We start from the raw sequence: 22913 nt of genomic DNA on the forward strand, positions 1-22913 counted from the left end.
TCTTAGCCTGGACCCCCAGAGAGCAGAGTCTGAGACAAGAACGAGTATGCATGGGGTTTATTCGGGGAGGTGGTCCCAGAGAGCCTGAGTGGGAGACAAAAAAGCAGGGACTGCCAGCCCGGGGCACTTTGTCAAGTTGACCTCCATTGTGGGCAAGTGCACCTGGGCTCATCCAGGTGAGGGAAAAGGAGAGCTTTTATCCAGTGACTCCCCCGGTCCTCCCTCATCGAGGGTGACCCCAAGGGTGACCAAAGACTGTGGCCCCGACAAGGTGCTATTCGGTTATCCTGTGTGATACCAAGAACTCAGCCGTGGCTACAGTGCAGTTGGCCTAGACCCATGGAAGCATGCAGAGTGTAGTGAGTGGAGGCAAACAGAATCCTCAACACTTGAAGTCTGGGAGCACCTCAGCCAGGCCAAGCCCTATGGTTGGATTTTTGGATAGTTTGGATTTATACAGGCGGTTTCGAAAACAGGCTCAAGAAAACCATGCTTGTTTGTGACAAAGTCAATTGATCGATCAATCAATCAATCAATTGAACTGTCTCATGTAGCTGTTGACAAGCAGATTGCTTAGTGTCAGGACCCATGGGAGGAATCCCAGCGCTGCCTTCTGGAAACTCACAGGCTGCTTTGAACCACACAGCATATCAGGTTCAACTCTATATTTAAAACACTAGTGAGTTTTGACCCCAATACATTTTAATATCAGAAAACCAAGTTGCAATTTAGGCACGGGTAGCTGACACATTTTTCTGGACTGGAAGCCTGGGGTTGTCTGGTGATTGTAGGATTCTATGGAAGTTGGTCTCGTTATGGCTCCATAGCATTGGGTCTTGGAGAAATAGTGTCTACGGTCCGCTCAACTGCCCACCGGCTTTATGACGTTCCTAAATGACCCAAGCGTCTTATGGCAAGGATCCTTTCTGGATCAAAGGGAGTAAACAACACCACTTCATAAAGCATCTGAGAAAACTAAGAAACCATATAAAGCATCTAACCTGATGCTTGTGTATTTTAGGCAGAAAGTTAATTCCCTTTGCTTGATCATGTGCATTCTTTCCAGAAAACTGAGTAATAGAAGGGAACCTCGAAACTGCTCACGTACACCATCGTACCTCTCTCGGACGGGTTCCATGTCCTGCCCCTCAGCTGCCAGTCAAAACCCAAGTTGCAAATTCAAATCTGGGTGGCATGGCACCTTCCTTTTTTTTTTTTTTTTTTTTTTTTTTAGGTCAGCAAGTTTAATTTTAATGCTGGGCTATGGTAAAACAACAGAAGGATGTAGGCAGTCTTTTGTTATTTATGCAGCATGCCCGAAATTATGTGATAGACAGTAAATTAAGTAAAGCTGTCCTATAAATTTCAGTTAAGCCTTACATGTGCTTTAATAGTTAATACATCATCGTGAATCACGTTTCCATAAAGCACAATAGAGGTCCAGGGAAGGCCTCTGAGAATGTGTTGGATTTTTGCTAACATTATTTTTTCCTCAGCTCAAGCCATCCTCTAAATAAAGTGTGGCATCAGTGGGATTTTTTCCCTATGATATAAAACACAAAATTAAGTCTCACTGACCACTGATCCTGCCGAATTGAGTCCAAAGCACAATGTACAACTTCAGTTCATAAATTACCAGAACAGCTCAAATTGTATTCTGAAAGAATGAGCATACACGCCCATTCCCTCTGGATTTATTCTGTGATTCTAAGGAAAATTGGCTAGGAAGCATTAGCTGATAACCAAATGTGATATGGCACAGGAGGTAGGTCTGTGTCGCAGAATGCTCAAAGATGAGAAAGCTGGTTTTATTTTATTATTTAAAAAAAATTTTTACGTTTATTTATTTCTTTTGAGAGAGAGAGAGACACAGAGCACACGAGCTGGGGAGGGGCAGAGAGCGAGGGAGACAGAGAGAATCCTAAGGAGGCTCTGTGCTATCAGCACAGAGCTCGATGTGGGGCTCGAACTCTCAGACTGTGAGATCATGACCTGAGCTGAAGTCAAGGGCATGCATATGTATGCATGTATGTATATGTATACGAATTTGAACCCCATAATTCATGTAGATTAATGAATCTACATTTAGACTGATAAGTTGGATGGGCTCAAAGGAGGAAGAATATAAATATCACAGAATAACCAGCTGGAGGGGCTTACGATTTAATGAGTCAAAACTAAACACAACAAGAAGGAATTTGAGCAAATATCGGTTGCATTAGCTATTGCTTATCACATGGCAGATTCCACTAATTAATGCCAAGGACCTCAAAGACCAGCTCAGAATCCTTCTCAACACAGTGACCTCCAGTGGATCCGAGTTAGCCCGCAAAACAAAACTTACGCTTTCAGGCGTGGATTAGGGATCATTGGGGATCGAGACTTTTGGTGCTGAGAGAATTCAGTAGAATTTCAAATCACTGTGGTAGGAACAGCAGTTGGAGAGAGCTTGGGCTAAGCCTGGGGGAATCGCCCTCAGATTTGATTGGGCACTTCGTTCAGGGAGAATTAGCATGGGTAGACACCAAGGGAGGAAGGAAGGAGGCATGCAGGGCTGTGAAGGACGTCCACGTGGGTCGCATGGACACTGCCATACAATGAGATGAGCTGCGAAGTTGGACCTGATCAGAGACCGCGTGGAGTGTTTGGCAGAGTAATCGAGACACAACAGGAAACTCGGGAGCCACTGTGGGGCTAGTGGGCATGTCACTGATATGATGCCACTAGTATATTTGGAGGACTGATGTCCAGAGGAGGTGCCTCATTGGGGGTGCCGCTCTGAAGAGGTGTTGTAATTAAGAGGGGGGCTTAAGTGTGAATGGTTTATTTGGAGGCAACTCCGGGAAGTACCAATAGGAGTGGGGAAGCAGACAGGAAGGGAAGGGAAAGCAGTCATCAGAGGGTACGTGAATGAGTAGGTAACCACTGTGGGCAGCTGGGACACGAGCCACGAGGGTCTCTTTGAGGCGGTAGAGAACACACCCTTCAGAATTACATTACGCGAAGCAGCTGGGGTATTTATCCAACCAACCACTCTGCCTTGTCATTGGCAGAGAGCCGACCGTGGGCACTAACTCCTCAGCCCCTCCATGCTGCCTTGCGTATGGGTTGAGAGAAAACCCTCAGCATGTACCAGGGCAGGGGTGACAAGGGACCGTGGGCAGGACATCAACACGCCAGCACACACTTGCCATGATGGTGCCTTGGATTCTCTGTGTTTTCTCTCTTCCCTTTCCAGTTAAGGGGAAGCCCAGCCATTTCTGGCTACTCTGTAAGGAAGAACTTTCTGAATATAACTGTGTCATTTTCACCAGCATTATCAATTGAAAAAAGATGACCAAAATTGCATCTAGGTTTAGACATCATGGACAATTTATCATCACATTAATTTCAAAGCCACACTATCCAGCTTTCTTCTAGGAGTTTGAAATAACACTGTGGTCTGTTGGGTAGACAACCCTTGTGCCCCCCGACCCCCTGGCTTGGGGAGACTTCTTTCCCACTCCAGGACTTGAGAAAGGAGTGACTTCCTGGGCATTCACACTTCCCTGAGAGAATCCCCTGCCCCTAGGATCACCTGAGGTATTTAGGCATGGTGCCTTTTGAAGTAAAACTCTCTCATGAGGGGCACGAAACCCATGCCTAGTGAGGAGGCACGCGGATGATTAAGGTTGGCACAACTTTACTCCAAGGGAGGATGATCTCATCTTGTAGCTTTAAATACTGTAACGCCTCCCAAATCATCCTCAGACTGGGCTTGAATTCCCGACACACCCAGTGGCCTCCTCAAGATCTCTGCTTGAATGTGTAAGAAGCATTTCAGAATTAACATGTCTGAAGCTCATCATCATCTAGCAAGTCGCTTACCTCAGTTTCCTCAGCTCGGTAAATGTCAACTCCATTTGGCAGGAGCTCAGGGCAAACATCTCGGAATCAACATTGTTTCCTCTTTCTTTCACACCCGCGTTTGATCAGAGCAACTCCCACTGGCCCCAACTTCTAAATGAACACCAGAGACCACATCGTTCTCCACGGCTATTATCTAGGTCCACACAACTATCATCACCTGCCAAGGTTATTACAGTAACCTCCCTGATTCTACCTACTTCCCTTCATCCTGGTCTCAGCACAGCTGTCAGAAAATCCTTGTGAAATGGTGGCCAGACCACGTCTGTCACCTGTTCAGACCCTCAGATTGTTTCTCCTCTCACTTAGACGGTCCGTACAGACCCCAGCAGGCCCTTTGTGATCAGGCTGTTTCATTTCCTCTCTGATCCCATCTCCTACTACTCCCCCCTTGCTCATTTTTATCTATCTGGTGCTCCTGGAATGGACTAGGTATATGCCCACCTTAGCTCCTTGTACCTCCTGTCCTTTCTGCCTGGAATCTTCTTCTTCAGGTTTTAAGTGAAGAGGGCTTACCTCTCTTCCATCCTTTGAATTTTGACTCAGATTCATCTCTCTAGTAAATTTCCCTGGCTGTATTGACATTGACAAGCACCCCGACATTCCTTACCCTCCTTCCTGGCTTATTTTTTCCTCGGCACTTGGCGTGAATTGTATATTTTATCTTCTACTTGTTTATTTCGCTTATTGTCTGTCTTCCCCCACTAGAATGCAAGTACCTATTTCATTCCCTGCTATATTCCCAGAGCTAAAACAAGTGCCTACCTCTGAACTAGTGCTCAATAAATACTTGCTGAATGAATGAATGAATGAATGGGCCACTGAATTCATTACTATAAGCAAAGGGGACTTTGCTTTTGGAAACACCGAACTTTTTGTTTGTAGGCACAATCCCCAAGGAACAATTTCCGTAGTTACTGGCTTGTAGGTGGTCCTGGAAGCTTTGACTGCAGTATTCCTGAACGGGACTCTACATGCCGTTAGATTATTTGGATAAAGGATCACCCCCCGCCACGATTTACCATATTGTTTCCTCACATCTTACTTGCCAAATTCTTACTGCCAATTGTCCTATGACAATTATCCCTGGGGTATTAAAAACAGTTGAGCACACAGATTGCCGAACAAATGGGATAAGGAAAGAATTATGTCCGTCATTTTAGAGAAAGGTGTTCCCCCTTTCCTGACTCATCCCCACGAGCCACTCTGTACTGTCACCACCTCTGTGATGTCAGCACCTCCATTAAGGGAACTCCCCAGTCTTAGGAAGGTCCTCTGCTTTCTTCCTGCTGAATTGACATCACAGTCTCCAAAAGTCTGGCCTCTGGAGCCTTTTAGCAATCCCGTCTCGGGAATTAGGTGCTTGGGGTGAGGCTGTGATGAACTCTAGACTAAACCAGCCACTGTAAGCTTGGAGTCAGCAAACATCTTATGTTCTCATCTCAGCATCTTGCCACACGGGGCACAACCGATGGCCTCAGTGGAAAGTGAAACCTGACGGCTCACGACACAAAGATCTCCTATGCACAAACACTGAAATATTTCAGACCCACTCCATCCAGACCCACAGTTCTTTTGTTCCCCTCTCTTTCCACAGCACTATATTTTATGTTATCGAATTCTGCCAAGATTCTGCATAAATGAATAAGTAAATAATAAAGTTATAATAACAACAATGTAAACCGTAATGAAGTATGTTAACGAGATTGCGACATGATTGCATTTGGACCCAAACAGCTATAAGAATTCAATGGTGATGGTAAAATCGATCCCTATAATATATGTCTGCTTGAGGACACTCCAGACAGGACCCCAGAGCCACCCAGGATCACAGCACACCCTGAACTATAACAAGGTGTCCTCGGTTGGCCCCCTGATTCTCTTTTCTTCCCACTTGGCCACTCAATGGATGTGATTCATCAGATGCCCCAGGCCTATGGATTTTTCGGTTAACTTCTAAAACCATACATGTCCATAAGTCTGCTAAAGTCAAGGATATAAAAACTGCAAAGCATCATATTTTCAAAAGAATAAAACACACACACACACACACACACACACGGAACTTTCTTCGCTTGTCATAAAATCAATCCAGCAGAGCTTAACATGAAGGTTCTGATTCCATCACAATCGCTGTTTCCTGAGGAGTGAGAACCAATGTTCTGTTACCCCCTGTCTTCTAAATATCGTTAATAATTTCTGCCAGTAGTCTCTTAATCATTGGAAGGCTTGAATTTAAGCTATACCATGTAGGGTGTTGTATGGAAACCAATTTGACAATAAATTTCATACTTTAAAAAAAAAGTTATACCATGTCAATAGCATGCTATATTTTCTCCAAGCCACTCTTCTCCATTTTAACACATATTTTACTATGAAAATATTAATATATTAGAACTCTAAGAATCATTTGGGGAGAAACGCATCGTTCTGAGGGCCTAACACCTGGTAGGAGGTGTTAAGAATGAGTAAAGGAACTTCCTTTCAAGTTCAACAGCTTTCTTTCCTGTTTCAGCTGAATGTACCATGTGTCCCAAGAGGCCCTGGCTGGGATGCCCGTTCTAGGGGAAACTGTTTTGTAGAGAAAACAACTCTGTTCTCTCCTACTCTAGATTTGAGGAAATATGTGAAGAGTGCCTATTTATACATTAACTACCTGAGAGGTACGTGTGAAAATTAAACAACACAGGGGCGCCCGGGTGGCTCAGTCTGTTGAGCCTCCGACTTGGGCTCAGGTCATGATCTGGCAGTCCGTGAGTTCGAGCCCCGCGTCGGGCTCTGTGCCGACAGCTCAGAGCCTGGAACCTGCTTCGATTCTGTGTCTCCCTTTCTCTCTCTGCCCCTAACCCACTCGCATTCTGTCTCTGTCTCTCTCAAAAATCAATGAACATTAAAAGACAATTTTTTTTAAACAACACAAAAATAACCCTGTCTCACATGTAAGGTTTACTTTCACAGAACAATACAAATAATTAAGAAGTTTTTTGAGATGCCAAGTAAGTGCGATTTTACTGGGTATAAGATGACGCCCTGCGAGGATGTTCTGTACTATAACACACAGTAGTACCTGCGTGCTGTTCTGTGAGGACCCACGTTAATTCTCCTTTTCTGAGCAGGAGATAGAGGTGACAGAAACACAGCTCGGGGGTCAAATATATGCAGAGAAATGCAAACCCTCGTTAGTTGGAGAGGCAAGTGTTGCCCTTGGAGGAAAAAAGTAAGTGTACGAAATGAAGAAAAGGTTCTGGACTTCTTGTCCCTGTCAAGGGTTTCCTGGGAGATCCTGAGCGCACTCCCCTGTCTTTCTTACCGCGGATATTCTTCTCAGGCATCTGAGAGGCTGGCTGCAGACACGCCCCTTGGTTTGGGAGAGATGACGCACCCAGGGCTGGGTGACAACACAGAGCAGGGTGGGTGTGAGGAGGTGTCTCCGCAGTGTGAGGTGACACCTCACCCTGATCCCCTGGGGGGAGGGGGGAGGAGGAGCAGCCCAGACTGTCCTCTGATAGCTGTGACCCCTAGTGTTTGTCAAGTGCAAGGTCATCCAATTCATTCTTTCACCTGTCACACACACCACCCCTCCTACGCTCCCGCCCCTTTGGGTGATGGATGGGAAATAGAACCTGATTTTAAAACAATCGCCACTAGGAAAATCTTCCACCATGGGCATATAGGCCAGGACTTTTAGTCATCTTGACTGTTGTTCAGCATAAATTGAGACCTGGTATTCTGGTGTTTTTTTAAAAAAGAAAAAAGGTGCTGTGGTGTGCCCTTATTGCTTAACATTTCCACCAAAGAGCTTCTTCTTTTAAAAAAATTTTTAATGTTTATTTATTTTTGAGAGAGAGACAGAGTGCAAGCGGGGGAGGGGCAGAGAGAGAGGGAGACCCAGAATCCGAAGCAGGCTCCAGGCTCCGAGCTGGCAGCACAGAGCCCGACTCGGGACTCAAACTCGCACACCGTGAGGTCTTGACCTGAGCCGAAGTCAGATGCTTAACTGACTGAGCCACCCAGGCGCCCCTCCACAAAAGAGCTTCTTAAGACAAGAAGCCATACTATTTTGTTACTTCTCAGCGTCTAGTGTTGAGATGTGCATACATGTGTGTATATATACACCTGTATGTGTGTGTGTGTGTGTGTGTGTGTGCGTGTGCCGTAAATGTATATACATTCCTAGTGTAAAGCTTTGTAGCCAAGCCACAGGAAACTCCCACTTGCTGGAATTACTGTTTATTCATGTTGTTTCTTTAAAACTCTTCTGCACAGATTTTGCTCTGCATTTTTCAGGTGGTAGAAATAACAGCGCTTAGCAGCGAACCCGTTTAATGTGCTGGGAGATACAAAAATAATTCCGTATTAGAATATGTAGGCACAGTACCCTCATAGCTAGTCATGACTTCTGATTCCGCTCGCGACATACCGGTAGTGAGCACTTGATCAAACATTATTTAAGGACTGAAGTATTCATTCGGATATGAACTGTCTGAAACAACAGTTACACACAGCTCCTTTCCGCACAGATGATTGAAAGATCTCAGTCACGCTGCGTGTCAGATTGAACGCATTTACAATGCTTGACATGACGAATGTGTGGACTTTCCCCTCTCCCCACCCCCACGTCGATTGCTTTTTTGCCACATTATGTTTAGGTCTGAGTTGGCCATGTGGGAGGCTGAGACGCTAGCCCAGGTGGCTCTTTGCACTTGGAAACTGACGAGAAGGAGCTGAGCATTTCAGCTCAGTGGGAATCCCCCGAAAACCACCGGACGTGAATTGGTGTCCATGTGTGTTGTAGAGGGGCTGGGTTATACGTGGGTGCCTGGGGGTGCAGCATGGTGGGAGTCAGGTAGATGCGTTGCTGTGCACAGCCTCAAGAAAGCTGAGGAAATTACAAAATCCGGCTGTTATTGGTGGACCGACATTATGTTGATAAAGCCGGTGCAGAATTCCTGGTGACCTTTTGTGATGTTAAGGAAAACTGTGTCTTCTCGTAGCACACTTCCCCAGGCAACAAATAAGAAGAATGAGCCTCCCAGAAAATGAATCAGTCCTACAGTAAGAGCGGCAAATGTCATCCGAGCGTATTTACCTCGAGGAGCAGGCAGAACACGTTGATATTTCAGAGTGGGCTTTTATTGGGAACATCTCCCATCAGCACTAATGAGAGCTGTGGAGTTAAAGCCACTGCTCTCTCGTGCGTAGGGCGTGTTTCATCCTCAAGGCTAAAGCTTTGAAACTTTTTTTTACCTCTTACATGAAACGCTTTGGTAATTAGGCTAAATTTTTAACTATAAACATGGCTTTCTATGAATCCTCCCTGCCGTGTGTATGAATATCTAAAAAGTATCGAGGCTTTCATTACTATGCACTTCCCTGGTCACCATTGCCCCTTTCAGAGATACCTTTCTTTTATCAACACAGCAAAGCCAAATCCTAAGAAGAAAAAGCTTAGTGAGTCCTTCCACTCCCCTTGTGGACCCCCACCGGGATTCCTTTGATACTCAGAAGGTCTAGGAATTGTCTCGTGTTGCAGTAGAGTGGCCCTCTTTTTCATCTGCCCCTCTGGAAAACCAGCCAAAGGCCAAATCCAGTGTGGTGGAAATACTCCCAAGAATAAAATGCCTAAGGAAAATGAGAAGAGCTGAAGACAAAAAACTACCTTCAGTTTCTAGGGTTAAAAAGATGAGCATTCTGGAAGAATTCAGAGCATCAAAAAGATGAACATTCTAGAAGAATCCAGAGCATCAATAACCTTGGAGAGCAGCAACCTTCCTATCGTGAACCAGGCACGTGTGTAAGACACATCCTCCATTCAACCCTCACAGCAGCCTGTCAGGAAGTTCAAGCCCCACATTGTTCTAAACTTCTGTAGAAAAGGGACTCCTGGGTCTACTTCTCTGTATGTACTTCTCAGTCTCCTATGTAGTTTACTAGATAGAAAACATAATGAAGGCTAGCCTGGCTTCTTTAAACAACTCAACATCTTTATCCATTTGTTGGAATTGAATGATAAATGTCACCAGACTTCCTTTGCTTTCTGCACTGATGGTTTGTCTCTAGCACAGGTGACATTAGCAGTTAGTAGAGGGCTATCTGGGGCTTTTTGTCAACATGGATGGAATTTCCTGTCCTGAGAAGTAAATTATCACAGAAGCAGATCTCCCTGAAGTCAAAGCTCCTGCCGTATGTGCTGCGGGTGTACAATGTGGAATTCCGTGATGGTGGTCAAATGTTGAGCAAAAGTTGAAAAGCTGAAGACTTCTCTTGGGGGCCTATTTTACAGCTGGAAGGCAGGAGTCAACAGAGCCCATATCGGAGGTAGCAATGGCAGAGGGGAAAGAATATGACATTGAAACACAAATTTATGTTTTCATCTCCCACTCACCTGGGGCAAATTTTTCTTACCGTGAGGAATAAATGTGAAGATGTGTGACTCATAGTCCATGTTTCTCTTCTATTTCAACCTCTCCTTCTGGTAGCAGATGAAAAATAAGTCACAAAAAATCATATGACCAAAGTATGTTATACAATTAACACATTGGCAAGATGGAAGAAATCCGATTGTGGTTGCAAAGCCTTTTTATTCTCGCCATTTTTCAGAGCACAGACTTGAGAAAAACCCAAGCTGACATTTCCTCATGACCAAGTTATGGGCATGACACTCCTGATGGCTATCACAGCTGATTTAGAGAAAGGAGAACACTATCCCGATACTACATAATATTCATAACAGGGGGACTATTAGTTAAATATCATAAACTGTTGTGTCCTTCCAACCAGAAGCAAAAATTGATGTGACATAGGCTATTTACCAATCTCATCGAAGTAACTAATTATAAAGAAATACAATTTGAGGTTTTCTCCCCCCCAATTCAATTGAGCACACATTTGTGAACGCTTGCATGGACAAAAATAGTGCTGAATGGAATCCAACATAGAAGCAAATAATCCTAATACAGTGAGATACCCGCAGTATTAAAGGGAGGCACGAAGTCAGGTGCAGGGAAGGATTCTTGGTTGCAGGTCACCGAGGAAGGTATTCTGAGGGGAGATGTGTTACCAGAGTTTTAAACCACAAACATTAAGTTTCCTTAGTGGAGAAAAGAGGGAAGGCCATTCCAAGAAAACGTAACATGAATGTGCAAAATACTTCCAGGTGAAGGGAACTACATATGCAAAGGCATTTATTATCACGACATAGGGCTTTCCCCACCCCCATCTTTCTGCCTTTACATATACAGCTCATTTGGCCTTAAAATTATTTTGTTTTGTTTTTACTATTCTGGGTTTGTAGGTATTTCAACTCTGTATGTGCATTATCGGAAGATTAGATTTTTGTGTCCTATTATATGAAACTCCCGAAGGCCAGATTACCTGTTCGTTGTGTTCCTTAGGAACAAACCTACCACCGCCATCAGGTTCACTGAGAGCTCCTGGTGCTACCAAACAAAACAAAGCAAAACAAAACAAATGTTTCATTGCGCCAGAAGAGTTCAGTCCCCATGGGCCACGGACCAGGGAGATCCGTTTGTGGCTTTTTAGCCTGTGGCTGGAGAGCTTAGAGGATGCATAATCTCCTCCGCAGGTGAAAACTGGCAGTGAAAGAACTCCGGGAGGCATTTGTGGGAGCTTTACTGCCTTTGTCAATGCCATGGGGGTCCTGGATTTTAACCTTCTGTGATAATCGCAAGAAGGTTGAGCATTGAAATCATTCATTTGTTCACTCAACATGCAGAGGGTGTCGGTGCCCTCTTCACCGTTATCCAGTTCTGACGCCTTTTTACCACCAATGCCGTTGGCAGTCTAGTGAAAATCCGAGTCTTCCCTCGCCCGGATGATCGCAATAGTCTTCCAGCTGATGTCCCTCTCTACCCCCTTGCCCCCCTGCCCTCTCCTTTTCACACAATAAGCAATTTTGTTAAAATGTAAGTCAGATTTCTCACTCTTTTGCTCAAAACTGGACAGTGGCTGCCACCCCCCCCCCTTACAGAAAAATACAAAATTGCAAACATTGCATGTGTTTAATACATATTCATTGAAGGAATAAAATGCCGTGAAGTAAATTGAGTGCCTATTAATCGTGAGAAACTGAGCTAGACGTAGGGGCACAAAAACAGTGACATTCTTTTCTCTCCAGGGGTTTATATTTGGGATGTGAGATGAACTCACACATGAACAAATACAAAATAATGGTAATTACTCTGGTCAAAAGTCCGCCTAAATATAGTTGGGGTACAAACAGTGGAACGTCTTCCTGGGTGGTCACAGAGGGTGAGGGAATGATGATATTCGACTCATAAAACAATAGAAATTCCAGGGTGTTAAAGGGTGTGGAGAGACTTTCCAGGCAAGAGAAACATAGGAACAAAGGTATTGAGGCGTGAATTTATAGCCAAGGAGCAGAAGTGATTGAATATGGCAGGACACAGGATATAGGAAGGGGGGGGGTGAAGGGTACAGAAGCCAAAAGTTAGGCTAGAAGGGATAAACTAAAAGCCTTAACTGTCTTTCACTGCTTGAGTTCACTGTATATTTTCTAGGCAATGGGGAGTCACTGAGGTTTTTAAGATGGCAAAAATTTGGGGGTGCCTGGGTGGCTCAGTTGGTCAAGCTTCCGACTCTTGATTTCGCCTCAGGTCATGATCTCAACATTCGTGTGATTGAGCCCCGTGTTGGGCTCTGTGCTGACAGCACGCAGCCTGCTTTGGATTCTCTCTTCGTCTCTCTCTGCCCCTCCCCGACTCACACGCGCACTCTCTCTCAAAATAAATAAATAAACATGAAAAAATATTTTTAAAAAGATGGCAGAATTAGATTCAGTTTATACACCTAGAAGCACGGTGATGGGTCCACTAGAGAATCCAAAGTTGATTAAAAGTAAGAACTAACTTTTACTGAATGCCTACTATTTACCAGGCTCTGTGCTAAGACCTTCGTGTTTACTTCATTTCCTTCTCAGATCAGCCTATGCAATTGGTGCTGTTCTCTTCCGCCTTTAGAGATGGAAGGGCTGAGGCAGAAAGATGTCAAATCTAAGGTCATACTGTGGTAGGTTACAGAACCAAAACAGAAACCCAGAGACTCAGGCTTTAGGAAACAGAGGAGAACATACATTAAGGAGATAGCATTCCAGAACATAGTCTATTATCATATATAACGGGTAAGGGAGGGGTAGTAGCCTCATATGACCCCTAGGCTTGTAGCTTGGATGACTGAATATATGGCAGTATAGATTATTATGTATGAGATGGCACAAATTTAGAAGAAAAGCTAATCAAGCATTTTGAATATATTTGTTTTTATATACCTATTGGAAACCTGGAAAGCAGATGGACATACAGGTTGGATTTCAGGGGAGGGCTGGAGTGGGAGATGCAGATTTGGAACAGAGGAGGAGAGGTCATAGGGTAAACAAGATCAAAATCAAGAGAAGAGTGCTATTGGTTGAATTGTGTCCCCCTAGAAGATGTTGAAGTCCTAACATCCTCTACGTGAGCATGTGATCTTATCTGAAAACACTACGAGGTTTTGCAGATGACCAAGTTAAGATGAGGTCATTAGGGTGGGTCCTAATCCAATACGACTGCACATTTATAAAAGGAGAAATTCCGACTGAAACATGGAGGAGACCATGTGAGGAGACCATCACCATGTGATGAAAGCAGAGAGTGGGGTGATGCATCCACAATCCAAGGAACACCACAGAGTTCCAGGAAACCACCAGAAACTAAGGAAGAGGCAGGCAACAGAGTCTTCTTCACAGTCTCAGAAGGAACCAACCCTACCAACAGCTTGATCTTGGCTTTCTAGCCTCCAGAACTGGGAGACAATACACTTCTGTGGTTTAAGCTACCAGTTTGTGGGACTTTGTTAAAGCCCTAAGGAAGTAATACACACAGGGAGAGCACGGGAGAGTGAGTGATTATTGGTGATCGCTGGACAGATCTGGTCAGTTCAAAAATGAGTTTGCCAGTCCATGAAGCAAGAAAGGCACTCCAAGAAAAGAATGAGCTTGTGAAAAGCACATGGAAATCTGAGAAAGGGGGTGCCAGCGCATTGCACCAGGCTAATCACAAGCAGCAGCTGTGGAGTGGTAAGAACACAGGGATCTGTTCATGAAAGTCCCTGTAAGCAGTGCTCTACAGACTTCATCTTATACTTGATAGAGAGCAATCCGAGGCCCCAGGGAATGATTAAATCTGCTTTTGTGTTTTAAAATGCTCTTGCTCTGTAAATGCAGTGGCAGTGGCAGCATAGTTTTTGAATCTACCAAAACGATCCCATTAAAATAAGCAGAGCAAAACTGAAGTTTTATCGCAATACCCGCAATAAAGCTCAGTGCTGAGATACCCCCGTCATTACCAAGGGACAAATTCGGGACAGTTCGTAAGAGCCATGTGGTATCGGCAACTATGTAGGAAGAGGCAGAGGGAAGACCTTAAGAACAGGAGAACCTCCAAATCCCCAACAGCCACTCACTGGAATATCCAATCTTACAGGAGAGGAAGAAAGGCCTAGAAGTGTGTTCTCAATGATCCAGTGCAAGGATGAGTCCAAGGGGACCATAACGCAATTAAATGTGATACTACTGGAGCAGTCTCATTACCCACAGACTGCAGACCCTTCCAAGACAAGGCTCCACACTAAGGAGAATCTGCTGGGAATAGATTCCAACTGAGCAGGACAAGGACAGCCACCAGAAATGAACGAGAAGGCCCAGATGGAAAGGAAGGGTCACAGAAACAAAGGCAGCTGATGTCAGAAAGTTGACAAGTTCTTCCTTCGTGAGAACAGCAGAGGAATGAGCTCTGGAGCTATGAAACCAGCCAAACTATCCTGGCCCATTGACCCCTCCTAAAACTACATAAAAACTAAAGTAACTCATTAAACTTAGCAATGAGAAAAAGATCAAAACTATTGTAAGGAAATGAAAATAGGAAATATGATGATGTTCCTGCAGATAATGAAAGCATACCAGGAAAAAAACACATGTGCAAAACAGATAAAAACCCTAAGCAAATATTTCAAAATGAGTTGAAATAAATTAACAGAATTATAAAAACTATGAAAGATGTAAATCCGAATTAGAAAAGCATCAGAAATAAATAGAAAGAAGTTAAGATTTGACAAGAAAGATGATATAACCCAATATAGAATTCTCATTTTTTTTGAAAGCAGCTGAAAAATGAAAACTCAACTACAAGGAGTAAGACATTATCCAAACACCATAGTTAGCAGATAAATCGAAGGTCAAAATGAGGCAAAAATGAAATCATTAAGTAATTTGGGGTTAAAAGAGTTCAGGGAAGTTGGTTGATACAGAAGATAAAGAAGATACAATATAACTAAATAGGAGTCCTCAAAGAAGGAAACCAAAGTAATGGAGAATAAATAAATAAATCTCAATACTATAAATCAAGAAGACTTGAAACTACATAATGAAGAGTATACGTACCACATTCCAGAGAAACTTGTGCAGAATATTCAGTATCAAGATACATTTTAATAAAACTATAGGTTTTCAAAGGGAAACAAAATATTCTTTGGACATCCAAACAACAAGCTCAGGTAGTTTATAAGAGAAAGAGTATAAGATTTTTATCAGACTTCCATTACAGCAGTTTATGCTAGTAAACAGGAAATTAACAGATTTGATGGACTTAAATAAATAAATTGCAGATCTTGGGTCTTGTATGGAATAGGCATAGGTTTTACAGCCAAGCAAACTGACCCTCCAGTGAAAAGGTTGTCCCAGCTGTTCTGCTTTTGTACTTTGCTGCTGTATCCCTCCCATCCTCCCCTCTTGGTATCGGAGAATCTTTGCATTGGGTAGGCTCTTTCACCGACTCTAAAAATGGGCACCCATTTTCATTTCAAATTGTGAGATTTTAGGAAACTTATTCCCACACAAGGCAAGATTCATAGGCACATGCTGTTGTAAATATGCAAGAACTCAAACACTATTGTCCCTATGCACCGTTCTTAAGTGATCTACTAGAGAATAAGCTTCAGTCAACCAAACATACTGCAAAGACACTGATCTAACAACTGGAGAAGTATTCTAGCCAACAACAACAACAACAAACAACAACAAAATTACAGTGATATGAATAGCCAAGGCAAACTTGAAAATGAAAAGCAAAACAGAAGGCATCATGATTCTGGACTTCAAGTTATATTACAAAGGTGTAGTCAAGACAGTACGGTACTGGCACAAAAATAGACACATAGATCTATGGAACAAAATAGAAAACCCAGAAATAAACCCACAGCTATATGGTCAATTAATCTTCCACAAATCAGGAAAGAATGTGCAATGGGATAAAAGACAGTCTCTTCAACAATTGGTGTTGGGACAATTGGACAGAAACATCCAAAAGAATGAAACTGGACCACTTTCTTACACCATACACAAAGACAGATTCAAAATGGATTAAAGACCTAAATGTGAGGCATGAAACAATAAAAATCCTACAGGAGAACACAGGCAGTAATTAATGTCTTTGCCATTGGCCATATCAACTTCTTTCTACCTATGTCTCTTGAGGCAAAGGAAACAAAAGCAAAAATAAACTATTGTGACTTCATCAAAATAAAAAGCTTCTGTACGGCGAGGAAAACCATCAGCAAAACTAAAGGCAATCTACAGAATGGGAGAAGATATTTGCAAATGACGTATCTGATAAAGGGTTAGTATCCAAAATATATAAAGAACTTATAAAAGTCAATACCCAAAAAACACATAATCCAATTAAAAAAATGGGCAGAAGACACAAACAGCCACTTTTCCAAAGAAGACATAGAGATGGCCAATAGACACATGAAAAGATGCTCAACACCACTCATCATCAGCGAAATACAAATCAAAACCACAATGAGATATCACCTCACACCTGTCAGAATAGCTAAAGTCAACAACACAAGAAACAACAGGTGTTGGCAAGGATGCGGAGAAAGAGGACTTCTCTTGCACTGTCGGTGGGACTGCAAACTGGTACAGCTACTCTGGAAAATAATATGGAGGTTCCTCAAAAAGCTAAAAACAGAACTACCTTGTGATGCAGCAATTGCATTACTAGGTACTTACCCAAAGAATACGAAACTACTGATTCGAAGGGATACTTACACCCCAATGTTCATAGCAGCATTATCTACAATGGCCAAGTTATGGAAACAGCCCAAGTGTCCATTGACTGATGAATGAATAAGGAAACGGTGGTATGTTTATACAATGGAATATTACTCAGCCATTAAAAAGCATGAGATCTTCCCATGTGCAACCATGTGGCTGGAACCAGAGAATATTATGCTAAGTGAAATAAGTCAGTCAGAGAAAGACAAACTATATGCTTTCACTCATATGTGAAACTTAAGAAACAACCCCAAAAAATGAGCAAAGGGGAAACAAAAGAGAGAAAGAGGCAAACCAAGAAACAGACTCTTAACTATAGAGAGCAGACTAATGGTTACTAGAGGGGATGGGTTAATTAGGTGATGGGGAGTAAGAAGGGCACTGGCTGTGATGAGCCCCAGCTATGTATGGAAGTGTTGAATTACTATATTGTAAACCTGAAACTAAGATTACACTGTATGTTCATTAGCTGGAATTTCAATAAAAACTTTAAAAAATTTTAAGGGTGATAGACTCAGATATCACCGTTTCGCAACCCTAATGAATGAAGAGATCTTGGAAACGATCAACAGTGGATGATGGTGTCATAAAGGAGAACAGCAGGGTCTCCTCAAGAAAGTACTCAACCTCACCTGCTGAAAACGATCAAACTTGAATCTGATCAACACTAACTACCTCACTGAAGAAAACAAAAAGGACAGCTATGTTAACCGCACCTCATGAATGCAATCATCAAGATCAAGACAGTGAAAAATATGCAGGAAATGAAAAAACAATGGAAGAGGAATCCGTGGCATAAAAGAGACTTACGATACATGTCAAATAATCATCACACAGGGGTCTTATTCGGATTGTATTTCAAACAAACTGTAAAGAAATTATGATAATCAGCAAAACGTGAAAACCAAGTATTTGACAATACTAAATTATCCTTATTTGTAATGTAATAGCGGTATTGCATTTATGCATGTAAATTATCTTTAATAAAATATTTACAGATGAAATAACATGATGCCTGGGATTTGCCTCCAGATAATCTGGTGGCAGGGAGTCAGTGGAGGTATTAATGACAAATGACGTGTGTGTTGTGCATACACGTATCGACAGTCGCTTGATCCGGGTGGCTCAATACACGATTTTTTTTCTCCTTTTGTACATGTTTGAAATTTTCAATAATGAAACTTTCCTTAAAATTCTTTAGACATTTATTTATTTTTGAAAGACAGAGAGAGACAGAGCACGAGCAGAGGAGGGGCAGAGAGAGAGGGAGACACCGGATCCGAACAGAATCCGAAGCAGGCTCCAGGCTCTGAGCTGTCAGCCCAGAGCGGACGTGAGGCTCGAACTCACGAACCGTGAGATCGTGACCTGACCTTCGCGAAGTCGGACGCTTAACCGACCGAGCCACCCAGGCGCCCCAATAAAACGTTTTTTAAAAAGACATCAGGAGGGTTTACAAGCACATACACTTTAATACTTCAGGCTTGCGTGGAGCCCTAGGAAAAATCCGTCTCCTGAATACCATTGAGCCCATAGAAAAACTGACCGGAAAGAATGTGTGTAGATTGTCAAAGTAGTAAACCCCTTCTACACCCGCGTTTCCAACACATTGCACCCCCTCTTCATTTTGCAAGTCAGTGGAATACCTTACACGAGCACAAAGATTGCAGTGACTTCTCAAAGTGAACTTTGAAGAATAAGGGTACTTGTTCAATGGTCAACTTTGGACGTGAAATTAACAAGCCACCAAAGTCATTGTTTCACGTGTCCTTACACATTGTGATTTGCAGAAAAGAAAAACAGCCCGGGTGTTTGAATTATAAATTGCCACTCATGTCTTTCTTATTCTCCATGTTTTCTTTCTAGATATTTCCACACCATATACTTAGGTATTCGAAGCCGGCAGAGTGGGGAGAATGACAGATGGAGGTTTTACTGGAAAATGGTGTATGAGTATGCAGATGTGAGTATGCTGCATTTGCTAGCCACCTTTCTGGAAAGTGCTCCACAGCTGGTCCTGCAGCTCTGCATTATCGTACAGACTCATAGCTTACAGGCCCTCCAAGGTAAGGGCTTGCAATTTGGTTTCTGAATTTGGGGAAAGATTGGCTACTTTTGTCACAATCCGAGGAACTGTTCTAATATGCTGTGTTGACAGAGGCCACGGTCCTCCCTGTTAGAAGTCTGCTACTTGACGCGAGAATTTGTGAATGATGCACATTTTCTGCTTCACAATTACTTGTTACGGCCAATTTACAGAAAGACAGTTCTGGTTTGCCTTCCAGCTGCCCTCTGAGTAGGGAAAGAGCTTGTATGATTTGACATGTGGTCAGTATGAAAATAGTCAGCGGAGTTTTTCTGTCTTGTATGGTAGAATGATTTCCAAAAATTTGGGGGGGAAACGGCCTAGCTCTCTCTCTCTCTTTCTGATAATATTTATAACATATTTGAATATTAGGGTAATCTCCATAATTTCCTTTTGACATTAAGAAACAGAGAGACAGAGAGATTAAAAGGAAATGGTAAAGGTGGCCATAATATTGTTTTCAAATCATTGGGAAAAACCTGTTGTCAATATTTAACAATACATTGTTTGTACACTGAGTTTTATGAAACGAATATCAGACTAATATTTTTGTCTTGCTGTCTTGTTTGATAATCTCATCAGGAAGACTAACACTTAAAACAGATCTGCCCTGACGTTTCCTTAGGATCTGGTACTCAAATCTTTTCTAGCAGCAAGAAGATTCAGACAGACCAGTGAGCACATAAACGACTAAATGGCTGGATGGAGGTTGGCTAGGTAGCCCCTTTCTAAACGAGGGGTGTCCTGGTAATTTGTCAATTCTGTAACTAAACAGATGCTGTGGAACAGTGAACATGTTATAATGTGCTTGTTTTGTTTCAATCTCATTAGCGCCTTTGCTGTGACTTCCTCCACGTCTATACATGTTGCCGTCCTGTTCTGGGCCACGCTCTAACTTCAGATTTGATCTGGCTGGTGTGGGGAATCTCTGTAATGTCCTGATCACTTCTTAGAGCAATGGGCACGTTAGTTTGGACTGAGCGCTTTAATTGGCAAGGGGTGGGGGGGGGAGCATATTAGAGGAAAAGAAAAATGGAGAGGGTACTGGTAGATGGGGGCCCATTTCTTTGTGAATGTCTGGCCCACTCTGGCTCCGCATTAGAAGAGCTTCGGTCCAAGAAGCTTGAGAAAAAGGTCAAAGACATCCATAGGGTGTGATTCTCAAGTGCTAGAAAGCACATTGGAGGAAAGAGAACGTGGTGTGTTAGTATGAAAACAGATGAGAAAGCAAGACGCGTAAGTTAGCTGCAGACGGACGACTCTCTTTAGTGGTGAAAGGCCACGAGCTACAGAAAGACGATCTGGCTTTGGTTAACTCACTTTTTTGGGAGACCGCGTGCAAGTCGCTTAATGTCTCGGGGCCCCCGCTTCTCAAATATAAAGGTCCCGAATGAAACTAGATGATCTCCAAACTCCTCGGAGCTCTATTCCGTCTCCGTATCAGTGAATGTCCAGGAACCTCACAGGGCCAGGTTTATATGCATTAGGAAGTGGTGTGTAAATGAGGACATCAGTATAAAGGGCAACATCAAACTAAATCTCTATCCAGGAATCTGGTACTTATCTCCAGAACAACTCGACAATCTCTTAGTGTCGTTACACAAGAGGGAAACCCAGGCACGAAGGTGGAGGGTTGCAAGCTGCCTTGCACTGGCCCTAGATTACTGGATGTCCCTACAATTTTCTAAAAGATTTAGAAAATCATAGAGGAGCTTTGATCCTAAAGATGATGAACTAGGGCAAGAAAGAGGTGAGAGAGGGCCTAAGAAAATGGGATCACTTCAGCTAGAGAGTTTTACAGGGAAAAAAAAAAAAAAGTAGAGAAAAGGCAATCCTTAGTTTTTCTCCCATTATTCATTCTCAACATAGGAATCAAAATTTCTGTTTCTCAGAGTTGTGGCTCTTCACTGACACCTGGTGTCCCCAGCTCATCTGCTAAGCTCACATTTGCATGAGGCTTGCTTTGAGAGCCAGACCTCGTCCTTGGCCAAGGCGAGCCATGCTGTGAAACTTGGAAAGCTCTAGGGGAAATATGTTCTGTAGCGCTCCCAAGGTGGTCAAAAGACTTGGCTGATTCAAAGATCACCAGGATCAACGCAAGTCATGGAGCACGAGATAAGGCATTAGCCTTCGAGGGGGATCCTAGTGTTGCATTTTTTTAAACAAGGGAGCTGGGCAGAAAGTTATGTTAAAAGACCAAACAGCGGAAATACCTGACACCCAACAACAAGCACAAAACCTCCAGCAAATGAAGTTGAGCGCAGGCCCCACTATCTCAATCATTTTGCATTTTAAAGAGAAATCTGTCTTCAGAGAGAGCTCCCAAATTCACCCCTCTGCTGATAGATGATCCCGCTTGAAATGAACCAGCTTGTAAATTAAATGATGTGAATACATTACAGGAACAGAGCTTTTTCCCCTCTAGGAAGAGAAACACAAATGTGATAGAAGCTAGTCTGGCATATATTTTCATATGTATTTATGGTGGAAGATTCTTGGGATTTTATAGGTAAAAACAATATTCTGTAGTGAATGCAAATAATCAGTGGCACGAGCCCTCTGAAGTATTTGCAAAGAGCTCGGAATTAAAATCTTTAAAAAATTCTTATTTAGTGGGTAGAGAGCGGTCCTACGTCTGCAAGTCCTTCTTGTACGTGACTGTCTAGAATTATTATTTTTTTAGGATAGAAATCTCAATTTCAACCATCTACTACTCTCCGAAGGTCTCTCTTTTAAAAACCAGTAAGAAAGGCAAGCAAAAAATACGACATGTTAAAACTGATGCTTAAAGGTTGTATTCTCCTTATGTAAGTTGGCATAGCCCTGAAACATTGTGAGCTGTCGAAATTCCTTTCTCAGCATTCCTTACTTATTGAATAATTAAGTCAGAGATACCTCATCATACTGGAGGCTGACAGGCTCAGTGGTGAGCCATGCAAATACAGTATAATTATTTCTCCGTTTGCACTGTCCCGGGAAGGACACTTTGGCTCCTGTCCTGAGACCAGGAATCAGAGTAGAGCAGAAGTTTGAACATGAACGTCCGGTCTTTTCGCTCCGCACTGTCACCTTAAACGGAACTGCTGCTCTTCATAGAAACTGGAATTTCCCTCGGAATATCTATCTCTGAAGTATAAGAAATACTCAAGAAGGTCCACTTGTACATGCATAGCTTAGATGGCGTATAGTGCCTGGGGCCACTTAGAACAGCATCCTGTGCTTGGAGTTTCCAGCATGCATCTTGTTATGATTTTCCAGTCCAGTTTCATATCACCTGCCAGGAGCGGAAGAGACAGAGAGATTAGAGAGATTAGAGGAAGGGAGAGAGGGAGGGAGAGAAGGAGGGAGGAAGGAAGGGAGGGAGGGAGGAAGGAAGGAAGGAAGGAAGGAAGGAGGGAAGGAAGGAAGGAAGGAAGGTGGGAAGGAGGGAATGAAGGAGGGAGGGAAAGGAGGAAGGACAGGGATGGAGAAAGAGAGAGAGAGGTAGAAAGACTGCCTGGAAAGCCGAGATGGGCAATGGTGTACCGATTAGTCCCCATTTGAGGACACTGCTCTTGGTGTTAAAGATGTGAGATGTGGCCCAACGCCTGCCTGTCCTCTTTTTAAGCAACGTCTCAAACCCATCCAAGGCCGTTGATTGTGTCTAGGTGGTACAAGCAGGGGTAGAAGGTTGACTGTCTACCTTCTATAGAAAGAAGCTGCCCTACCTGACCTTTTGGCAAGCTAGGCTAGAGGGTCTCTAAGTCACTTTTAGTGTTGTGAGTGCAATTCTCCGAACGCTCGGTTTTG

At 43.2% G+C, this 22913-nt stretch overlaps 1 protein-coding gene across 2 annotated transcripts in view; it reads left to right on the top strand.

Moving 5' to 3' along the window:
• Window positions 1-22913, top strand: part of XKR4 (XK related 4) — a 430931-nt gene that overhangs the window by 240004 nt on the left and 168014 nt on the right. For both annotated transcript variants that reach the window (XR_008420066.1, XM_019421324.2), the window contains exon 2: window positions 18905-19104. Coding sequence is in view for 1 of the 2 variants with exons in the window: in XM_019421324.2 (XP_019276869.1) it covers window positions 18905-19104 (200 nt within the window). In the remaining variant the exon portion in view is untranslated. The remainder of the gene's footprint in view (window positions 1-18904; window positions 19105-22913) is intronic.

Source organism: Panthera pardus, unplaced genomic scaffold (assembly GCF_024362965.1).
Source record: "Panthera pardus isolate Hobbes unplaced genomic scaffold, ASM2436296v1 HiC_scaffold_7, whole genome shotgun sequence".
Classification (NCBI taxonomy): domain Eukaryota; kingdom Metazoa; phylum Chordata; class Mammalia; order Carnivora; family Felidae; genus Panthera; species Panthera pardus.